Here is a 24,881-nt window from a genome sequence, read left to right on the forward strand (position 1 = left end):
GCAGGTACAAATCATTTTCACAAGGGATGTAATATTTTTTAAATGGATATAATAAAAAGAGATACTTTTTAATTCAAAGCGGCACAGTAGGGGGCATTGTGTTTCTGACAAACACATCTCTTGTTATCCCCCGCCTTAGGCGGAGGGATATTGTTTTGGCGTTGTCCGTCCGTCTTTCCGTCCGTCCAGAGCCATATCTTGGAAGTGCTTAGGCGGATTTCATTGAAACTTGGTAAGAGTATATATATATATGGATCAGAGGATGATGCATGCCAAATGGCATTGTACACCATCTGTTAATAACGAAGTTATGGCCCTTTGTATCTTGAAAAAATGCTTTTTAATATAAGCTTAGATCATTATCTCCATTAATACATTAGCCAGAGCCTTGAAACTTGCCATAGTTGTCCTCAATCATCTGGGGGTGCTTCACATTCAACACCCATAATCCTAGGGGCTATGGTGAAGGTCACACATTGAGGTCAAAGGTCACAAATTTGATGAATTATTCATTATTTAGTCATTCCTTTACTATGCATCAAGGGATTCTGTAATAACTGTCCACAATTGTTCTGCATTATCTACATGAGCAGAGCGTTAAATATAAAATCCAGGTTGCTAGGGTCATGGTCAAAGTCAAACACAAAGGTCAAAATCACACATTTTGAATAAAATATGCCTTATTTGGTAAGGATTCTACCATACTAAAATGGATTCTCAAAATGTCCTGATTGTAATTGTTTACAATAATCAGGCACAACCCTTCACTTACACCTTTTGTTTTAGTTCTACACCCATCCATAAACAAAAATTATTTGGCGGGGGATATCAATTCAACAAATTTGCTTGTTTATTTCTAGACTGTGGCCCTCTTACAATAAACAATGGTGTTGTAACCTTCTCCAATCGAGCTACAACATTGAATGAGACAGCCACCTACAGTTGTGACACTGGTTACCTTCTGATTGGAGAAGCTGTACGTACATGTGAGGCATCTGGCAGTTGGAGCATGTCTGCACCGACATGTGTCATACACGGTTAGCTATTTTATTCAATATATATATATTATTTAAAATATACAGTCAAAGATAAGGCTTGCTATATGGAGGTCTGACTACCCTAACTGTACTCTCAAAGGTAATGCTTTCTATATGCAGTTCTGACTGCCCTAACTGTACTCTCACAGGTAAGTCTTGCTATATGCAGCTCTGACTACCCTAACTGTACTCACATAGGTAAGGCTTGCTATATGGAACTCTGACTACCCTAACTGTACACTCAAATGTAAGGCTTGCTATATGGAGGTCTGACTACCCTAACTGTACTCTCAAAGGTAAAGCTTGCTATATGTAGCTCTGACTACCCTAACTGTACACTCAAAGGTAAGGCTTGCTATATGGAGGTCTGACTACCCTAACTGTACTCACATAGGTAAGGCTTGCTATATGGAACTCTGACTACCCTAACTGTACTCTCAAAGGTAAGACAAGTGGTCTTAGTGTACAATTTGCTTTATGGTCTTGTGTCTGTGTAGTGTATGTCAGTTGTACAATCACAGGTAGAACTTGATAGATAAAAGTGTCTGTAGTGGGTAAGTCAGTTGTAACAATCACATGTCTTATTTTTTTCGCTCAGCTATCTCTCAGCATTACCATTCACACTTATGTACTGACAATGGCAGCTGTTCTGATGCTTTACAATCACATGTCTGTAGTACAAATGTCAGCAGTAGTAACACTTGACAATAAGTAATGGTGCTTTACAATAGTAACGTTTAAACTAAAACTAATATTCCAAAGCTAGGATCAGCGTTCTAGATAAGCTGCCTATCAGCGTAAGATATGCATAAAAAATATCAAGGTACGCTCAATTTATCATTTCCGTGCGTTCCTTTAAGCAAACCAATCAGGACTTACGTAAATGATGTAAATTCTCTGCGTACAATGTAAACAAAAATATAAACAGCTGATTGTCTTTCGCCAAAATATGAGACTGGTTATCGTAAAAATTAGAGCTAATTTGTGCGCTGGATTGTAGAAATAGTTGGCCAGTCGGTATGTATACTCTGTATCATCTAGACACATGGTAAATTTAGTATTGATTTGTTTAACAGACAGTCAAGCACTCATGTGTTTATTTACATGAAGAGGTAAGCATGGCTTCTTCAAGCCAAAACAAATTACTTCTCAAGTAAAATTGATTCTTTTTATATGGCAAAAGTTGTATAGAGTAAAAACATTGTACTGCCTATACTGAATGATTTAATTTCCTCTGTTTTCAAATCAAAAAGGACACACTTAAACCCTCATAAAACAACTGTTGAAAGTTGGCAAAAGGTTTTCTGTGGCTCACTGTGGTGGACGATAAGGATGAAGCTCGTCTAAAATGTAAAATCTGCCAACAATAGAAGGCTGATTAAAAAAAACTACTACTATGAAGGAATACACATAGTGTGTCTGTACCCCGGCTATAATCTTGTTTTACTTTAAGCAAATTACCCTTTAAGCGAGGCAAAATTTGACCATTTACCCCCATGCTTTGAAAAGTGGGGGTATTTACCCCCATGGGCAAAAAATTATCTATAACGCTATAGGATTTGAAGACTTGGATCTTGCAAATCAATATAAGCAAAAGGCTTGTTGTTGAAATTTGTGTTGTTGTTTCAATATTTAGTACAGTTTTATTATGCCCCTGGTAGGGTGGCATATAGCAGTTGAACTGTCCGTCAGTCAGTATGTCAGTCTGTCCGTCTGTCCGAAAAAAAATTAACATTGGCCATAACTTTTTAAATATTGAAGAAAGCACCTTGATATTGGCATGCATGTGTATCTCATGGAGCTGCACATTTTGAGTGGTAAAATTTCAAGGTTAACATTATCCTTCAAGGTCTATGGTCGAAAAAACAAAGTCAAGGGAAGTAATAAGCTTTAAATGGACATAGTTATCTGACCTGCCCACGTATATATTTTTGTTAAATAAATCAAAGCGGCGCAGTAGGCGGCATTGTGTTTCTGACAAACACATTGTGGTAAAAGGTCAAGGTCAAGGTCATCCTTTACGGTCTACGATATAAAATACAGATTTAAGGGAAGTAATAAGCTTTAAAAAGGGAGAAAATTATTCAATATTGAACATAGCCACTTTATATATTTGGCATGCATGTGTATCTCATGGAGCTGCACATTTTGAGTGGTGAATCTGCAGTCACGGTAGTGGCTTTTAATTATTTGCTACTAAAAATAGAGATTTGTTACAGACAATTATTTTCAAGGGAAGTAATTTATATAATTATAAATCTCAAATTATATATTTCTTTACCAAGAATTGAAGTTCTTTTCACAGTTACTGTACAGATTTATTATTTTGATTATTTATAACCCAAATGATTGATTTTTCTAAGTTTTTTTAAATGATATGATTATAATTATGCCCCCCTTCGAAGAAGAGGGGGTATATTGCTTTGCTCATGTCGGTCGGTAGGTCGGTCCGTCCGTCCACCAGGTGGTTTTCGGATGATAACTCAAGAACGCTTGGGGCTAGAATCATGAAACTTCATAGGTACATTGATCATGACTCGCAGATGATCCCTATTCATTTTGAGGTCACTAGGTCAAGGTCACAGGTGAAGGTCACAGTTACTGGAAATAGGCATTATAAATGTATAAGGATTTAGCATGGTTCAAACAAGGGAAACAACTACGGTTTATGCATGTTCTTTTAAGTACAGATTTGCCTCCCTTTAATTCATTCAAAATCTCATTTTACAGCAGAGATTCCAAATCTGACATGTAAATGAGCCCCATATTTACTGCCAGTGCTAGGTTACCTTTTCCCATTTGATCATTCTTAAGTATTGGTATTGTAATGCTGCTACTGCTGCTGCTACTGCTACTACTACTACTACTACTACTTCTACTACTACTACTACTACTACTACTACTTCTACTTCTACTACTACTTCTACTACTACTACTACTACTACTACTTCTACTACTACTACTACTGCTACTACTACTACTACTACTACTACTACTACTACTACTACTACTACTACTACTACTACTACTCCTCCACCACCACCACCACCACCACCACCACCACTACTACTACTACTACCTACTACTACTACTACTACTACTACTACTCCACCACCACCACCACCACCATGTCTACTATTACAAAAAACGTATTCACACAATGGCTGCTACAACAACTTATAGCCCATATAGGGGGGCATGCATGTTTTACAAACAGCCCTTGTTTATAAATATGTTTCTCTTCTTTTGGGCTGGTTATTATTTTTTTAATGTAAGTTTGTAATATAGGTCCTTGAGTTGTTTTTTTTTAAATGTTGCAGGTCTTCAAATTTGTCAATATATTTCTTTATTGTATTTTTAAATCCTTGGTTCAGCAGGAAATTTACATTTGTTCCAACCTGTGTATCCAAAGATTCTTTGGAAATAAAGTTTCTTTCTACCATAATATCTCTTACAAATCGGATGCCTCTTTCATATAGACATTTAATATAGATATAGCTTTTGTTTATTGTAAAATTATGATTATAAAATAGAGGCATATCCAGAATATCATCACTATCTATTATTGGCAGCTTTTCAACGTACAATATATAGTTTTTCAAAACATCGAGCCAAAATTTATTTTTCAGGTGTAGACATATTTTTTCGGCATACATTTTACCAGTGTTGAATATTGTCTTAAAATCTATGACCGATTTTGCCAATGAATAACAATTTCCTTCGCCTGACATTATTCTCTTAATCCATGTTATTTTCATGTATTTTTCAAAGGAACATATATCAACCATATTTAACCCACCATCGTTATACTCATTAACAATTACTGTTTTTAGCTCACCTGAGCGATAGCTCGGGGTGAGCTATTGTGATCACTCACCGTCCGGCGTCCGTCCGTCCGTCTGTCTGTCTGTCTGTAAACAATTTGTAAACATCTTCTTCTACTAAACCATTGAGCCAATTTCAACTAAATTTCATGTGGAGCATCCCTAGGTCATGGGACAAAAGAATTGTTAATAAAAATTTGATCACATAACCAAGATGGCCGCCATGACCATATATGGTAAAAACCTTAAAAAATCTTCTTGTCAGAAACTGCTCATCAGATTTTCAAAAAATTTCACAGGGATGACCTTTGAAGGCTCCCCTGAAAAAGTTGTTCAAAGAAATTTGATTCGTCAAAAAAACATGGCCGCAGGAGCTCGTTGAACTTTGCATGTTTATTCGTTTTTGCCTATTTTGTGAAAACTTTAAAAAATCTTCCACATTTTTTGTCCGATCCTTTCCAAATTTGCACAGTGTCTTTATATCAATGAGGACACGAACCCTACAAAAATTAGCATTATTGGTCCATGAAGTACAGAATTAACTCCCCTTGAATTGAGAAAATGGTGTTTATGCAATAAAGTCCAAATTTTTCATCCAATTCTTTCCAAACTTGCACAGTGTCTTCATATCAATGAAAACTCGAGCCCTGTCGAAAATGAGCAACATCGGACCATTAAGTCCAGAATTATCTCCTTGAGATGGCAGATTTAGAAATAATTATAGTGTACTCTTTTTTCCAATTAATAGTGCTATTAGAGCAATGGATTTGCTGGCTACAGGCCAGGTTTCTCTGACACGATTCTCTTCTGATGGCTTTGCTGCAGACCACATAAACCCTTAACCCAAAACAGTTAATTCTTTCTGCAAATGTTTGTGACTGTGGAAATCATTGAAATAAAAGGAGAAATTGCTGAAATTAGCATTTTCTTCTTTCATCACAATGCTTCCTACCCTATTAAATCAGTTTCTTCTTATTCCATTATAATTTAATTTGTCGTCTGCAACCTCTTTCAATTTGGAAAAGGGTTAACTACCAGAAATCAATTAATGCTGTAGTTTTGTTGATGAGAAATTATTTTTCCTTTAAAATGGGAGGTGATTATTGCTTAGGAAATTGCTCTGGTAGGGTTGAATCATTGTGGGAAATTGAGAAATTGTTCAGTCCAAAATATGTTGATTGGTAAAGGGTTAAATGGATACCATTTTTAAAATGGGAGGTGATTATTGCTTAGGAAATTGCTCTGGTAGGGTTGGATCATTGTGGGAAATTGAGAAATTGTTCAGTCCAAAATATGTTGATTGGTAAAGGGTTAAATGGATACCATTTTTTTCCAAGTTACCCTTTTCCTTATGCGAACATGGGTTGCCTGTTTAGTGGATGATATCTTGTCAATTTTGAGAAAAAAGAGGAATCTCTTCAAAACAAGCAAAAATTCCTTTTATCTCAATGTTTAAGTCCACTTTTTAGCGTTCCTGAGCAGATCATATTTTCCTCCTAAACCATTGAGCCAATTTCAACCAAGTTTCATGTGGAGCATTCCTACGTCACGAAAAAAAAATATTGTTAAAAAAAAAATTGGTCACATAACCAAGCTGGCCGCCATGCCCATATATGGTCAATACCTTAAAAAATCTTCTTGTCAGAAAGGGCTCGTAGGATTTTCAATTTTTTTTTACAAGGATGATCCTTAAAGGCTCCCCTAAAAATTTGTTCAAGAAAATTTGTTTCTTGTCAATTACGATTGGGCCTAAGGCTATTAAATTTGTTTAGGTGAGCGATTTAGGGCCAATGTGGCCCTTGTTTTAATTTTGCTTGGCCCTGCCCAAGTGCTGTTCTATTGTTTTCATGGTGTCTTTGCTTGGTGATGGAAGAGATACAAATAAATGAGTAAGTAAAAGTAGAAACAATGATTTGACAATGGTTATCTTTCCTAGAGGAGTAATATTTCTGCGATTCCAATGAGTTATTGAACTTTTAATACTTTCTATTTTATTATCAAAATTTTTCATGATCATGTTGTCTAAATTAATATCAAACATTATTCCAAGAACTTTAAAGGTAGTAGCTCCCCATGTAAGTTTGTATTTAGTTTTTATTGATCTGGTACTATATTTCATAGAACCTATCCAAATTAAACTAGTTTTTTCGTAGTTTACAATGTATGTTAAGTCCAGAGTATTTTGAAAATTCATGAAGCATGTCTAGTGTACAATTAAGAGATGATTCTGATCCATCTAGAAATAAACATGTATCATCAGCAAATTGAGATATTTTATATTCTATGTCATTTATAGTTATACCTTTTATTTTTTTGTTATCTCTTATTTTAATGGCAAGAATTTCTGCACAGATAATAAAAATGTAAGCACTGATAGGGTCACCTTGACGGCATCCCCTCTCTATACAGAAAGTATTTGACAAGAAGCCATTTATTTGTATGGAGGCCATGGTATTATGCAAGAACATAGATATCCATTTTTGAAGCATTGGTCCAAAATTTAAAAAACTAATAGTTGTTTCGATAAACTGAAAAGACAGAGTATCAAACGCTTTTTCAAAATCATTTGTCATTAGTAATCCAGGTAAATTATTATCTTCAGCATATTTCAATATATCATTAATAAATCTAGTGTTTTCACCAATGAATCGACCTTTAATGAAACCTGTTTGATCTTTAGAGATTAAAATGTCAAGTACTGTTTTTAATCTATTTGCAATGGAACCAGATGCTAGTTTGTAAACAACATTTAATAATGCTAGCGGTCGCAAATTTTTCAGATAACATCGCGGCTTGTTTTCTTTTGAAATACAAGTTATAATTCCATGTTTTTGTGTAATAGACAACGAATTTTTAATAAAGGCGTAATTAAGACTTTTCACTAGGAAATGGCCTAATTTATTCCAAAATACTTTAAAGAATTCAGCTGCGAATCCATCAGAGCCTGGACTTTTGTCATGTTTCATATTTTTGAGTGTTATGGATACTTCTTCAATATTAAGCAGCCCTTCTATTGAGTCAGATTGAACTTTATTCAACTTTGGTATATTAATATTTTCTAAATCAGTTTTTATATTGTATTTAATTTTGTTTTCATTTTTATTGTATAAGGTTTTATAGAATGAAACAGCATCTATTAAAATATCATTTTGATCTGTTAATCTAGCACCATTTTCTAATTTAATAAAAAGTATCGACTTGTTTGTGTAATGATTTGTTTCTAGCGAGCAAAAGTATTTAGATGGTTTTTCTCCATCTTCTATGCATTTAGCTCTGGAACGAATAAGAGAGCCTTTAAGTTTATTTTCTCTAACATTTTCTAATTCATTTTGTAGTTCTCGAAGTTGTTCAGAATTAGCTTCATTTAATGATTGTTCAAGTAAATTTATTTTCTTAATTAAAGTAGATTCATGGTTTTTGTTCTGTTAAGCTTTATGTGATGAGAATGAAATAGTTTTACCTCTAATTTCCATAAGTAGTGTTTCTAGGAATAATTGATCGTTGATAACAAATTGCATGTCACTATTGGGAATATTTTCTATGTTTTCTAAGTTGTAAATAGGGATACAGTATTGTTGTTTAACATTTTTATGCCCCCCTTCGAAGAAGAGGGGGTATATTGCTTTGCTCATGTCGGTCTGTCGGTCGGTTCGTCCACCAGGTGGTTGTCAGACGATAACTCAAGAACGCTTGGGCCTAGGATCATGAAACTTCATAGGTACATTGATCATGACTCGCAGATGACCCCTATTGATTTTGAGGTCACTAGGTCAAAGGTCAAGATCACGGTGACCCAAAATAGTAAAATGGTTTTTGAATGATAACTCAAGAACCCATACGCCTAGGATCATGAAACTTCATGGGTAGATTGATCATGACTTGCAGATGACCCCTATTGATTTTGAGGTCACTAGATCAAAGGTCAAGGTCACGGTGACCAGAAATAGTAAAATGGTTTCCGGATGATAACTCAAGAATGCATACGCCTAGGATCATGAAACTTCATGGGTAGATTGATCATGACTCGCAGATGATCCCTATTGATTTTGAGGTCACTAGGTCAAAGGTCAAGGTTACGGTGACCCGAAATATTAAAATGGTTTTCGGATGATAACTCAAGAACGCATATACCTAGGATCATGAAACTTCACAGGTAGATTGATCATGACTCGCAGATGACCCCTATTGATTTTGAGGTCACAAGGTCAAAGGTCAAGGTCACGGTGACCCAAATAGTAAAATGATTTTCGGATGATAACTCAAGAACGCTTTGGCCTAGGATCATGACACTTCATAGGTACATTGATCGTGACTCGCAGATGACCCCTATTGATTTTCAGGTCGCTAGGTCAAAGGTCAAGGTCAAAGTGACAAAAAACGTATTTACACAATGGCTGCCACTACAACGGACAGCCCATATGGGGGGCATGCATGTTTTACAAACAGCCCTTGTTTATTAGAGTAAAAATGCAGTTTAAATAGTCGATATCCTTTAAAAGTGAATTATTGAATTTCCATAGCCCTTTTCCATGTACTACATCCTCAAAACTTATTTCTAAGTCGATTATGGAATGATCTGACTGATAACATGAATCAATAGTAGATTTTCTAATTTTTGATGACAGATTATTTGAAGTAAGAAAAAAATCAAGTCTAGCCTGTTGTTATGGTGTTAACCGTCTCCATGTATATTGTTGGATAGTGTCATTAAGATATCTGAAAGTATCAATTATATTGTTATGCCCCCCTTCGAAGAAGAGGGGGTATATTGCTTTGCTCATGTCGGTCTGGCAGTCTGTCGGTCCGTCCACCAGGTGGTTGTCAGACGATAACTCAAGAACGCTTGGGCCTAGGATCATGAAACTTCATAGGTACATTGATCATGACTCGCAGATGACCCTTATTGATTTTGAGGTCACTAGGTCAAAGGTCAAGGTCACGGTGACCCAAAATAGTAAAATGGTTTTTGAATGATAACTCAAGAACGCATACGCCTAGGATCATGAAACTTCATCGGTAGATTGATCATGACTTGCAGATGACCCCTATTGATTTTGAGGTCACTAGGTCAAAGGTCACGGTGACCCGAAATAGTAAAATGGTTTCCGGATGATAACTCAAGAACGCATACGCCTAGGATCATGAAACTTCATGGGTAGATTGATCATGATTCGCAGAGGACCCTTATTGATTTTGAGGTCACTAGGTCAAAGGTCAAGGTCACAGTGACCCGAAATAATAAAATGGTTGTCGGATGATAACTCAAGAACGCATACGCCTAGGATCATGAAACTTAATAGGTAGATTGATCATGACTTGCAGATGACCCCTATTGATTTTGAGGTCACAAGGTCAAAGGTCAAGGTCACGGTGACTCGAAATAGTAAAATGATTTTCGGATGATAACTCAAGAACGCTTTTGCCTAGGAACATGAAACTTCATAGGTACATTGATCGTGACCCGCAGATGACCCCTATTGATTTTCAGGTCACTAGGTCAAAGGTCAAGGTCACAGTGACAAAAATCGTATTCACAAAATGGCTGCCACTACAACGGACAGCCCATATGGGGGGCATGCATGTTTTACAAACAGCCCTTGTTATAATCTAAGTTGACATCTAGTACACAATTAAAGTCTCCACATATTATATACGTGTCAGTGTGAAAATCTGTAAAAAAAGCTGGCGTTTCTTTATTGGGCCCATATAATGTACATAAGGTAAAACTGTTATTCATATATGTCAAATCCAATAGTAAGTAGTTACCAATAGAATCTTTTTCAATTTTATTTACTGTGATTTGAATGTTTTTTTTAAATAAAATGCAAACACCTCTTGAATTAGATTGTTAAAAACTAAAATGACATCCCATTCTGAATATATTTTATTTTTAATTTCCGGAGTAAAATGACAGTCTTGGAGACAATAAATATGGGCTTGTTTTGTTTTTAAGAAATCAAAGACATCTCTACGTTTTTTTGTGTTATTTAGACCCCTACAGTTGTATGAAATTAATTTAAGATTATCCATTTATAAAAGGATGAAAAATGAGCTGTAAAATATGAATCCCAAAACAGGTGTCTTGAAGCAATATATATAATACAATATTCATAACTTTCAGCTTCTGCATGTTTAGACACAAACAATTCAGCAATTTAAACACAAACATACAATATAAGAACAAAATAACAAAATGTACATAAGGAGGCTTAAAGGTATAATGAATGATTGTGGTTACAATCAAACATAGGGACTTATTTACATTAAAATACATGATTTACAACATATGAAAATATATAATATGTAATTTTATGGGTGATGTATTATGTATGGTGAAACACAAACATGTGACAAACAAACTAATGTCTTCATGATTCACACAAATTAAACCTGAATGCAACAATGTATGATGGTTCATTTTTTCTTTCTACTTTTTATATGTTTATAATTTAAATAATTATTAATTAAGCAATAATGTTGAATAATTTGGAAAAATCTTCACTTAAACATACTTATTACGAATACATTTGAGCTAAACATATATTTATGGAAAGAAAAAACATCACCAGATATATTAAATTAAGGATTTTCATCAACATTCGTGTATTGCAGATATCAATCATATTCATTGAAAACATTTGTTTAGAAAGGAAAAACACATCCCTAAAAATGAAAAGAAATTTCATCGACATTCATATTTCTTATAATTAGAACATTTCGCAATAATTTTGGATATGGAAAGCTCACTTAATCCAGACTTACTTATTTCACAAAAACTGCATTTACACATACATTTTACACATGTACGTGTGTTAATCATATAATTAATGAAAGGATACATACTATTCTTACTATTTTAACAAAATTATGATATTATGATTTGATTTACATGTATTATTGTATATTCATTATTGTCTATGTTCTAATGCTCTAGATTATTTATCTCTTTTCAAAAAGGTTATACACAGTAATCATTATAAATTATGTCTGTATGATCAGACTAAATTTGTATTCTCAAGATATCTTGTTTATTATATTTCAGATGAACAGTCAGCCAGCAACTGTGATTCCAGTTTTGTATCAAAATATGATGACGTCACAAGGGGAGTAGGCTCAGAAACTATAAGTGATAATGAAGGTCATATTCCATCGGAAACAAAAGATGCATCGGAACTTGATAGAGATGTTAATGCTTATGATGACTACAAAAAAGTTTCCTTGAAACAAAAAGACAACATTTCTATTATTAATAAAGACAAAACAAAAATTAACAACAATGGCACTTGTGTGAGGGGTGTGTGTACTTGCATTCATAAAGACAGTACTGATTCTAAGAGTGCTAATAGCAACCACTTTGAAAGCAAATCTGTGAAAAGCAAAGAAGACAGTCTTCTTGAGGAAATATTAAGCATTGAGGAGATAAGCTGTACATCACCAATGCATTTTGGTATTGGTTTTGATCAATTAGAAACCACATGTAATGAAGGAATTTATGAGCAGCGTAAGGGTCTACCAAAACCTGTGCAAGATGTACTAGTGTGCCACAGTGATAGTAGAGAAACTGTTCAAGATCAAATGCAAAGCATTTGCAAATCAGAGACAAATTTAGAACCCACATTTAAAGTTGTTGCAGATGAAGTTGAGTTAAGAATAGATCATACCTCAGGAATTGATGAGTTAAGAATAGGTCATACATGTACCTTTATAATTGGTGAGTTAAGAATAGGTCATACCTCAATAATTGATGACAATAGACCGGTTCTCAATGATCATGATACTTTGGATGACAATAATGTGTGTTGTCAAGAAAATAAAGAAACATTTTCTCCTAAATCTTCTAGCTCACCTTTATTTAGAGAAAATCCATTGAATGAAAGGAACAAGAAGAAAAAACGAAGAAAGAAAAGGCAGAAAGCAGGTACACTGTTTCACTCTCCTCTTAGTATGCATTCTGTATGCATGGTTTATTCAACAGATAGCTCTTTTGAGAGAAGTGTTGATAAAAACTCAAATAAACTGCACAAAACAGTGAAGCTTAAGTCTAAGAAATTGCATGTGATAAGGCGGCATAACTCTGACAAAGATATTAAAAAAGGTCACAGAAATGTAAATTGTGACCCTGAACATATTGTCAAAAAGAAAACATTTAAAATGGATAAAACTAGGATAAAAAAGCGGTGTGATATCCCCCAAACAATGATTGGCAGTGGGTCTATGAGAAAGCCCATGGGTGATAAGTTATCCAAACAAACTTTGATTCGAAGGGAGCTTCATAGTGACGATTCTGGAATAATGACTCAAACAAGCACAGATTCAGACTCATGGATTTCTTGGAGAACTATTCTTAGGGCATATTGTGACGAAACACAACAACAATTACAGCAAATAGCAAAAGATGTTGCTCAGAGATTTTATTTAGATAATGATAATCAGTTGCACCAAACTGTTATTGTAAATGGACTTAGGTCTTTCTTTAATAGAGTGAACACTGGAGTACCATTGACGCATGAGGAAGAATTACAGTTTGAATGGCTGAGGTTCATAACGTTCCACAATTATGAAGGTGAAGGAAATGGCATTGCACTAGCTAGAAATGGTTTCTATCATGATCACGATCAAGGTCCTAATGCCACTAGATGCTTTGCATGTGATGCAATGCGTGAAGAATGGACATTATTAGAAAATGTTGAAGAGACTCATAGAAGAATGTCCCCAAACTGCCCACTTCTCCGTAACAACAGTGGTGAGGGTACACGTAGAAATATATCAATTGCGGCAGACGATGGACCCCAAAGAGCCGCCAGCACTGCCAATGTGAATGTACGAGATGCCTCGGCCACTGGTGTATCCCAGTCTCCCGCTGCAACCAGTGCCTCTCAACCTACCCCATCCAGTTCCATTTCTCAGCCAACCCCATCTGGTTCCATATTCCCTCATGGTCGCAGCCCGGCAAACTTCAACCACCCGCCAACACCTGAGACTATTCGGCAGTTGGATGCTGCCGCAGCTGCACGTAGAAATGCATCAACCTCTCAGAACCCTGTGTCTCCACTTACAGAACGCCTTGGCCATGCACAGATTACCGAGTCTGAAGAGGTAGTTATATTTATTTATGGATAACAAATATTTGATAACCAAATCTATTATCAGCCTTTGAACTTGCATATAAAGTGAAATTAACTCGGGTTCAAAGTTCCCTTTTTTATATCGGAGATATAACCTGATGTATCAAGTAAAAATAAAGAGAGATGGGTCCAATTCAAATGAAAAAAATTCAGCCACCTTTTTTTAGTATTTTTATATAAGTTTATTTTGTTCATTATTAATGTATGTACACAAAACTATTGTATTCATTTTTGCGCAGTGTTCGACACTAACGGAAGTCCCGTGGTCCGAGACTCCAGGAAATGAGACTCGGACTCCTTGTTTTTGTGCCAAAGATGTCCGTCGGACTCATTCGAAATCATCTTTGAATTATATAAAAAAATCCCTTCGTTTCGCAAAATCAGAATGTCTGTTTAAAAATATCTAACTCAGAAATAGTCATTGTCGAACACTGTCTATAAAAACCTTATGTACATTTTTTTACTGTCACTTTAAAATTGTAATAATTTAATATTCACCCTCAACATACTGCAGAAGGAAGTTTTTAATACCAAGTCATAACTGCACACTTCAACCACTGCTTGAGAACTGTAAGGGTTCCTCTTAACAAGGAAGATTATAGACAGCTGGTCTATTCATAGTGAGAAGTGTTCAATCAAAACTAAGTGATGTCGGAAGCATATACAAAACCAGAACAATACCATCATTGTGACTATGCACTTGAATAGTATTTTTCTTTCATCCCATGAAAACCCCTGTCTGGTCTACACGTTTGTTTTCAGAAGATGCATTGTTTATACTTATTATTGTATTATAATGATGAAACAACTTTTATTGTCAATTGAATAGTTTATGTAAGCAAAAACTTTTAATTCCATTCACCAGTTTAAGTGAAACAACTTGGAACGTAAAGGATCCCAGTCTGTTAACACATTTTTTAATTAAAAACCCTGTTCACAGTGCTCTGTCACATCTTACACAGATGTACCTAGCAAGAGTCCTTATTAGATATATTGAGCACAACTTACTTACAGTGAGTTTTTGTGATTACATTTTGCACATTTTTAATCATCGTTCCTACATGGTCCGTTATCAAAATATACATTGTTAACGCTAGAGATTATATTTGTTTCCAATTTATAAGAACGTTTGTCAGAAGATTGGTCTCAATGACAATTGGATAACTTACAAAACTGCATTAAAAAATGTGGTTACCATGTCAAATTAAATGAAAAATTTCTCAACATTCCCGAAGTAACATGTTTTCCAAATCCTCATGAAACTTGCTACGAATGCTTTTTAAATGGTATATCTGCCGAGTTTGAAAAGGGTTCAGGTCTACTGAAAAAAATGAGTACCAGTGGGCTTAGACGATTTCCTTATGCGGGTGAAACTTTGAACAATCTTAGAATCAAATGTTCTGTGAAATCATCAGAACAATTGAACTCATGATAGTTCAACTAAATAGGAAAATGATTATATCCATTCCAAAATACGACTTAAGGTGAAAGTAGTTTAGGGCGGTATTATTTAGAAGTCACTCTTGTTAATCTATGGTTCGTCCGAAGTGTTTAATTTTTTTAAATAATACCCTGGGGTGAAAATTTGCCCCTCTCTGAGGGTTACTTGCTTTATATGTATGGAGCAAACACTTAAAAAAAGTCTTCTCTGAAACCGCAAGGTCAAGAAGTTTGGTTTTTAGCATGTATCATTTTATTGTGGTCCTTTACCAAGTTTAAAAAAAATCGTCCCTCGGGTGAAAACCGGCCACGCCAAATGATGAAGACATATTTTAAGACTTAATATTTAAAAAAATGTTTTCTCTCAAAACGTTAGGGCAGGGTTTTTATGTCCCTCACTATAGTAGTGGGGGACATATTGTTTTTGCCCTGTCTGTTGGTCTGTCTGTTGGTCTGTCTGTTTGCGCCAACTTTAACATTTTGCAATAACTTTTGCTATATTGAAGATAGCAACTTCATATTTGGCATGCATGTGTATCTCATGAAGCTGCACATTTTGAGTGGTGAAAGGTCAAGGTCATCCTTCAAGGTCAGAGGTCAAATATATTTGGCCAAAATCGCTCATTTTATGAATACTTTTGCAATATTGAAGATAGCAACTTGATATTTGGCATGCATGTGCATCTCATGGAGCTGCACATTTTGAGTGGTGAAAGGTCAAGGTCATCCTTCTCATATCATGTGTCTGGGTTCAAAACTAACAAGAACGGAATCATCTTTGAATTATGGCAAAATCATAAAATCGCGGTGGTGTAGTGGATGAGGTGTCCGCCTAGCGATCGGGAGTTCGTGGGTTCGAACCCCACTCGGGGAGCGTTCTCATTATCTCCTCCATAGACACCTAGTACTGGTTCTTCACAGGAAACGGACTTGATAATGTCCCTCTGCCTCTAATACTCGAAAGAGCGGTTGGCAGTATACAGAGAAAGATAGATAGATAGATAGATAGATAGATAGATAGATAGATAGATAGATAGATAGATAGATAGATAGATAGATAGATAGATAGATAGATAGATAGATAGATAGATAGATAGATAGATAGATAGATAGATAGATCCCGTATCGCGAGATCAGAATGTCCGCATCATTTAACATCCGGGAAAAAAAGCCACTCATCGTGCTGCTTAAACACATTAACAAAACAAAACAATCCGAAATTATGTATTTTGGTTTCTTTTTTGCAGTGCTTGCAAGTAGCAATAAGAGAAACTCCAAACTCTGAATGAACCCAACCTTGGTCGTTTTTTACTAAAATAATTCGGAGTGTAAAACTAGCTTTCGCTGAACAGTCTCTAATCACTATAAACATCATCACAATACCCGTAATTGTTTACACAATGCACCTTTAACGGTCCCAAGGCACTGAGGATGGGAACGACTGTGAATCAGTTGTGCGTAAATAACCCAATGTCACTATCAATCAATATTTTGATTGACTTTGTGGCGGTTAGTTGGCTTTGTTATATTATGTTAACTATTATAGGGAACATGTATAAAGCAATGGGCTGTTACAACAAATATCGAGGTTCAACAAGCAAGTATATATAAATGCATCATAGAATTTTGTTTTTAAATTACAATAATTAGCTTTAATATTACTGGCATGTGTAAAATAATTTTGCAATCTGAGATAACAAATGAAAACAAATATTGAACAGCAGTCACGTTGAACTTCGATCTGAAACCAAACGAGAAAGAGGATTTAACAATTTATGGTTAAGATGTGTCATAAACCGAAAAATTCGGTATAAAAAGTATCATAATTTTTGGACTTCCTGAAGTATGGTCGGACTCCAAAATTTCAGAAAAAGGGAGTCCAAAGAACTCCTTACTCAAAATAGTTAGTGTCGAACACTGTTTGCGTGATGAATTATATAAGTATTGATCATAAGGACATGTTAGTCAGCCTCAGTCATGTGGGTCAGTGAGAAGACATTTAGTTTTGCCTTTTACACAGCTTTGTGTAGAATAAATATTATGGATTAGAATTCATTATTCTCAAAACAAATTTTTGATGTAGGCTTGGATTGAATGTCTAACAGCTGACATTTGTAACGTCAATGAATCTATTCTAAAGGCCTTGAATCTTCAAGTTTTCTAAGTATTTTTAAACATGACAGGTTTTATATGTTTCTGTTTACTTTTAAGAACCTTTTTTTAAGGCCAAAACAGCAATTACATCCCAACAAAATATTGATTATGTAATGTGAACACACTTTTACTATTATGCAAGCTTTCATAATAATTTCACTATCATAATCTGGAATGTGAAAATATTTAGTTTTTATCTGTTAAAAATATGATAATTTTCCTCTGTAAATGCCTTACATTGTACCTTTACAAAAGTATGCTGAGCTTTATCTGTGATCTCAATACTTGCTTTATCATACTGCAACTAATAAATGAACAGTTGGTCTGATTAAATAAGCAGACTTTCAGTATAATGTATGACATGGAAATAATGATTGTGTTTTCAAGGACTGCTTTTAATTCTCATTGTTCACACAAGTGGAACATGACAGCATTTGGAAAGTTAACTGTTAAAGGAACACAAAATGAAAAATCAATGAGATATTTACACTTGATAATGCAAGCAACACTTCTGTTAAATGTTATTTATTAACTCATAATTAATGAATTCGTAAACCAGTATTCAGATAAAGCAACATTTTACTTACATTTATGGACACAAATATGACCTCGCTGTGATTCACATTTACAAGGGTAACATTGTAGTAAAACAATTTAAACTTCCAATATTACCTTTGCAACCTAACAACGAATTGTAAAGAAATTAGATAGTTATGTTTGAATGTTTAGTGTCATTTGAGACGTGATATTAAACATTTTTATAATAAGATCATCCATTAAGAATTTCTGTGTAATTAATATCATTGTCATTTGAATCGAGTTGCAAAGGCAATTATTTTTATACCCCCACAAACGAAGTTAAGGGGGGGGATATAGGAGTGAGCTTGTCGGTAGGTCCGTATTAAGTGTCCGCTCTCTATTTCAAGTAGTTTTCATCCGATCTTCACCAAACTTGGTCATATGTTGTATCTAGATGATGTCTAGGTCAAGTTCATATATGGGTCATGCCGGGTTAAAAACTAGTTCAAGGGGTCACTTAGTGCGTTTTAAACATTGAGCATGTTGTCCGCTCTCTAATTCAAGTAGTTTTCATCCGATCTTCACCAAACTTGGTCAGAAGTTGTATCTAGATGATGTCTAGGCCAAGTTCAAACATTGGTCATGGCAGGTCAAAAACTAGGTCACAGGGTCACTTAAAGAACGGACACCATGTGCAATGTTTAAAACACTCTAATTCGAGTAGTTTACATCCGATCTTCACCACACTTGGTCAGAAGTTGTATCTAAATGATGTGTAGGTCAAGTTCAAACATGGGCCATGCCAGGTCAAAAACTAGGTCATGGGGTCACTTAGCGCATTTTAAAAATTGAGCATGGTGTCGGCTGTTTTTTTGAAGACAACATGCAAAATATTCTGTGTCAATGCGGCATGTGGGGGTATTCGTCACGTCTGTGACACAGCTCTAGTTTCATTAACAACCATTAGCCATGGGGGAAACAAAATAAGAGATGTTATTTATATATATGTGTTGTTTGTATGTTATAAATAAGCTACATGTACACTGGTGTAATTAACCGTATAACTCTAGGGCCCACGAAGCATTCTGGCTCAGCCAACTGAAGACCCAGAGAACAGACAGGCTCACATACACAGGGCTGGATACAGTGATCAGGATCGCAGTGGTAAGATCATGTGGACATACTGCTCTGAAAATCACACTGCACCTTCCTTGAGATTTACATAAAGGATAACATCTGGGATTTGTCACAGAAAGTGCAGATGTTTTACTGGTATTGACATGTGTACACAGCATGTAGTTTCATGTTCATGTTGATAGTGATCAAATCTTGTAATGTATTTAAGGATGGGTTTGGGATTATTTTTATGAGAACTGAAAGTATTTCTTTCTGGTATTATCTAAGGTTTGGGCATACTTTCAGCAGGATAGGCATGTGCAACGATAATATTGCACTAGCATTACACCGCAAAATTTAATATTGCTTTTGGCCGAAAGCAAATTAAGAATGATGTAATCACATCCTGTGGTTAATGGTTTTGAGGTTAAGAAGATAAAGACCATAGTACATGAAGATAGAGTACAAGTTAGAGTAAGATCTATTATGAGTGTATTGAAAGTATTTGTTGTGAGTATTTACCTAAGGTTAGTTGTGGCATGAGTAGGATGTGTGGTAATGTTATTGCACTAACATTTTTACCACAACCATGAATAATGCTTTGGGTGAATGCAAATCAAGATACACCCTATGGTTAATAAGTTTGAGGTTAGTTAAATAAACTCACAAGCCTGTTTAGTTTAAGTAAGAGCATTGCACACACCGAATAATTTGTTTTTGTACACTAAATTCTATTCAGTTCATTAAAATTGAATAAGATTGAAAGTTTTTGTTCAGTAATTACTTAAATAGTCATCTGCTTAAAAAAAAAGATTTTGTGTCCATAAAATTGATTATGTCTCAAGGTTGTTTAATACAGAACTGTCAAAAATTGTATTATTTGTATTTTAACCTCTTTTTCAATTGCTATAACTAAAGAGTAGCATAAAATCAAAATGAAGCCCATTAAATGTTTGACATCAATGGCAAACAAGCGTTAAATCAGATTCATGTAGTTGCATGATTAAAGATTCTAAATAGACTTAATTGATTTTGTTAGCTGGATTTTTTTCGAAAAAATCTCGGCTTATAGATTGATGTTGTCGGGCGGGCGGGGGGGCGGGCGGCGTGCTCGAAAATGTTAAAGTTCTTATTTCATGGTATAACTTTGGTATGCTTGGACCTAGAGTCTTCAAACTTGACATGAAGGTTGGCCAGGATTAACAGATGACCACTGGTCATTTCAAGGTCATTCATTTGAAGGTCAAGGTCACTGTGACCTTCAATATAAAAAATGTTAAAGTTGTTATAACTTTGGTATGCTTGGACCTAGAGTCTTGAAACTTGACATGAAGGTTGGCCATAACTAGTTAGTAACCACTGGTCATTTCAAGGTCATTCATTTGAAGGTCAAGGTCACTGTGACCTTGAATGTAAAAATGTTAAAGTTCTTATTTCATGGTATAACTTTGGTATGCTTGGACCTAGAGTCTTCAAACTTGACATGAAGGTTGGCCAGGATTAACAGATGACCACTGGTCATTTCAAGGTCATTCATTTGAAGGTGAAGGTCACTGTGACCTTCAATATAAAAATGTTAAAGTTGTTATAACTTTGGTATGCTTGGACCTAGAGTCTTGAAACTTGACATGAAGGTTGGCCAGAACTAGTAAGTAACCACTGGACATTTCAAGGTCATTCATTTGAAGGTCAAGGTCACTGTGACCTTGAATGTAAAAATGTTAAAGTTGTTATAACTTTGGTATGCTTGGACCTAGAGTCTTGAAACTTGACATGAAGGTTGGCCAGAACTAGTAAGTAACCACTGGACATTTCAAGGTCATTCATTTGAAGGTCAAGGTCACTGTGACCTTGAATGTAAAAATGTTAAAGTTCTTATTTCATGTTATAACTTTGGTATGCTTGTACCTAGAGTCTTCAAACTTGAAATAAAGATTGGCCAGTACTAGAAGATGACCACTGGTCATTTCAATGTCATTCATTTGAAGGTCAAGGTCACTGTGACCTTAAATGTTAAAATGTTAAAATTGTTATAACTTTGGTATGCTTGGACATAGAGTCTTCAAACTTGACATGAAGGTTTGCAAGTTCATATTTGTGACCTTAAATGTTATTGTTGTTCATGTATATGCATGCATTCAAAACATAACACAAGGTTTGCTCATGCCTTGAAAAGTACTTACATTTCATTTTGACCTTTGAACAATATTTCAGTAATTTAAGTATTGCATTGACAAAAACACGAAAGGTACTTTCCTGTCATTTAAATCAAAAATCCGGCTTCAATGCGGTCATCTCCGACCGCGGAACTCTTGTTTATTTAATGTGTTTATAGTTAGCATGTAAAATTGATAATCAAATGATAAATCTTTGAAAGAAAAAAAATGTTTGAACCAGTACCAATTCATTAACAAGAATAAGTAACTGGTAAGTGCCTAGTTTTTTACTTCCTAGTATTAAAAAAGTATTATGATGGTACATGATTAAACATGTCACATATAATTATGTACTGTGGACCTTTCAGTATCAGGCATCAGGCCATCAGACATGTTTGGTGGAGGACCAGTCGGACATGGAGCTTTTGCAGGTATGAGCTTGTCAGGAAAGAACCCTAACCCCTAACCATTAATTGGCTGGGTGCTGAACTGACAACCTTAACGAAATTACCCATTAGACAGAAATCTGTGTCTCTGCTTTTTGATTGGTTGTCTATTGTTGTGCTGTAAATTGATTGCCTTATTCAGCTTTGTGCTTTAGTTTGCCTCTATAAATTAAGACCTATTATTGGTGAACTCAATCCTGGATTGACAAAAAGCAAATGTTTAACTTAGTCAATCAAAAATATGAATTTATTCCAGAATGGAAACTGTGTTTTCTCTGGCGGATTTTTTTTATGCTCCCCTAAGATTTATTTTGGGGGGAGCATATAGTCGCCACTTCGTCTGTCCGTCCATCCGTCCGTGTGTCCGTCCGTGCACAATTTTTGTCTGGGCTATATCTCAGCAACTAATGACCGGAATTCAATTAAACTTTATGGGAAGCTTCACTACCAAGAGGAGATGTGCATATTATCAGCGGGTTCTGGTTGGATGATTTTTCACAGAGTTATGGCCCTTTGAAATTTTCCATTAACTGTACATATAGTGCAATTCTTGTCCAGGCCATTACTCAGCAATTATAGTCCAGAATTCAATTAAACTTTATGGGAAGCTTCACTACCAAGAGGAGATGTGCATATTATCAGCGGGTTCTGGTTGGATGATTTTTCACAGAGTTATGGCAGTTTGAAATTTTCCATTAACTGTACATATAGTGCAATTCTTGTCCGGGCTCTTTCTCAGCAACTAATGACCGGAATTCAATGAAACTTTATGGGAAGCTTCACTACCAAGAGGAGATGAGCATATGATCAGCCGGTTCTCGTCGGATGATTTTTCACAGAGTTATGGCCCTTTGAAATTTTCCATTGTACATATAGTGCAATTCTTGTCCGAGCTATTTCTCAGCAACTTATTACGGGAATTCAATGAAACTTTATGGGAAGCTTCACTGCCAACAGGAGATGTGCATATTATCAGCCGGTTATGGTTGGATGATTTTTCACAGAGTTATGGCCCTTTAAAATTTTCTATAAACTGTACATTGGGCTATTTCTCCCCAACTACTAACTGGAATACAATGAAGCTTTATGGGAAGCTTAACTACCTTGAGGAGATGCCCATGTTATTAGTGGGTTCTGGTTAGATGATTTATTTAGAGAGTTATGGCCCTTTGAAATTTTTAAGTTGCTAAACCATCCATTGTATTATTTTGTCCAAAGTAATGCCCCTGAAGACGTTTCCTTTTATCTGAATATATAGTGCAATATTGTGACAAAACCTTTGGGGAACATCACCCGTCTCCGACGGTTTCTTGTCCTTATATAGATGCACAATGCAAAGTTGTAATGATAAATCTTTTTTGTTTAATTTATGATAGTTAATGAATAAATAGTTACAGCTTAAGGTATGTCTGTAGCCAAATATTTTTTCATATATCTATTGTGGCTATTAGCAGTGTAATTGTCCGATTGTTTAGTTTAGAAGTACTGAACAGAATATAATACAAACTGTATTATAACCACACTAACGCAAACTGATTTAAAGCAGAAAATTTGATATTTGATTTATTATTTTGACAATCATGAAATGGATGTGGACATAATGCATTTATAATAAATTTGAAAATCAAATTTGTTCTTCTATTGTGTCTTCTTATTAAAGTTGGGTTATTGATATTCCAATTTTAAATAAAGACGCCCTGTGCCATGCAGCACTTATTGATCAATGGAATTTTCAAACAATGCTAGAAGTTGTTATCTGATATTGCTGACTTGTCAACAGTTAAGAATGTCAATTTAAATGATATAATCATACATGTCAGACGTCCCGATCTCGGCGGGGCGGTCCTGCTTTTGAGCCCTTTGTCCCGGCATCCCGATATGAGACTTTTTGTCCCGACATTCGTAAAAAACGATGTATAATTTTACACTGAACTCTAACTGTGATTATCTGAGGTGTTGTAAATTTTAGGAATGGATACCCTAATAAGAGCTATGGACAAATATGTGTTTGCCTTTAGGGTGAATCTGTTGGACTCATACAATAATTCAGAAGGTGTTGATAATCCACTAGTATTCCATGAAAATAAGCTGAGAAAGAAACAGTTGTTTGACAAATAGATTTATTAGATATGGTTCAACAAGTCTGCACCAACTGAGTCCCGGCTTTGAACCAAGAGTTTGTTATTACAAAAGTGTATTGTTACCATGTTCACCTCAAGGAAGAGTTATTCTGTGATCTTGTTTTATCTTTTATTTAAATCAGACATTATAAACAATGGCAAGCCATTCAGCTCTGTATTCCTCTGTAACTCACACAAAGGTTAATGTAATGTGCTACTCTGATAGCTATCTAGTAAACAACCATTCAGGGAAGTTATTTTGTCTTAAAAGCCAAATACAAATACAGCGAAGTTATTTATCGTTATCATGATTTAACAAATACCAAAAACAGGAAGTTTTTGATGTGTCTATTGCAACGCTTCACAGGATAGAGATCTTGTCACACAATCTGAATAATTCAATCTGAACTAGCATTACACACATAACAAAACGCGCATTCCCGTCACGACCACATGAGAATTTTTGCCCAATTTTATTTGAAAAACAGGAAGTTAATATACATTCCTTCAGTGGATTTGTTTTGGAAGGAACACACTTAGATGTTCAGAAAAAGGTAACAAAGTAGTCAAGAATTACATCCCCTACCAGTGAACATTGATCAAGTGAATATACAGTGCACTATAAAGATACTGTCCTTCACTAAACAAATACAGTGCTTACAGTGCTCTCGATCAGGAATGAGGAAACATATGTACTCTTCAAAAAAGCGGGCTAAAAAAATGTTAATTGAGGAGACATGTTTATTTTGGTTGATTATCAATTTTAATTCACAAGAGATCATGTAATAATAATAAATGTATAGTTTCACAACTGGCAGAACCATGAGTTAAAATATATATGTGACATTAAGTAAAGGTGGAATGATTGATCGTTTTAAGTGTCCTGCTTTTTGGTCAAATATCCCGACAATTTTGTATGGAATGTCCCGATTCGGACCTGAACA

General features: G+C 35.1%; 1 protein-coding gene across 4 annotated transcripts in view; it reads left to right on the plus strand.

The window, feature by feature from the left end:
- Positions 1–24,881, plus strand: part of LOC127852740 (uncharacterized) — a 110,317-nt gene that overhangs the window by 63,156 nt on the left and 22,280 nt on the right. For all 4 annotated transcript variants that reach the window (XM_052386696.1, XM_052386694.1, XM_052386697.1 and 1 more), the window contains 4 exons: positions 861–1,037; positions 11,904–13,957; positions 19,170–19,263; positions 21,740–21,802. In XM_052386696.1, the coding sequence (XP_052242656.1) occupies positions 861–1,037; positions 11,904–13,957; positions 19,170–19,263; positions 21,740–21,802 (2,388 nt within the window). The remainder of the gene's footprint in view (positions 1–860; positions 1,038–11,903; positions 13,958–19,169; positions 19,264–21,739; positions 21,803–24,881) is intronic.

The sequence above is a fragment of the Dreissena polymorpha genome, chromosome 12 (genome assembly GCF_020536995.1).
Source record: "Dreissena polymorpha isolate Duluth1 chromosome 12, UMN_Dpol_1.0, whole genome shotgun sequence".
Lineage (NCBI taxonomy): Eukaryota > Metazoa > Mollusca > Bivalvia > Myida > Dreissenidae > Dreissena > Dreissena polymorpha.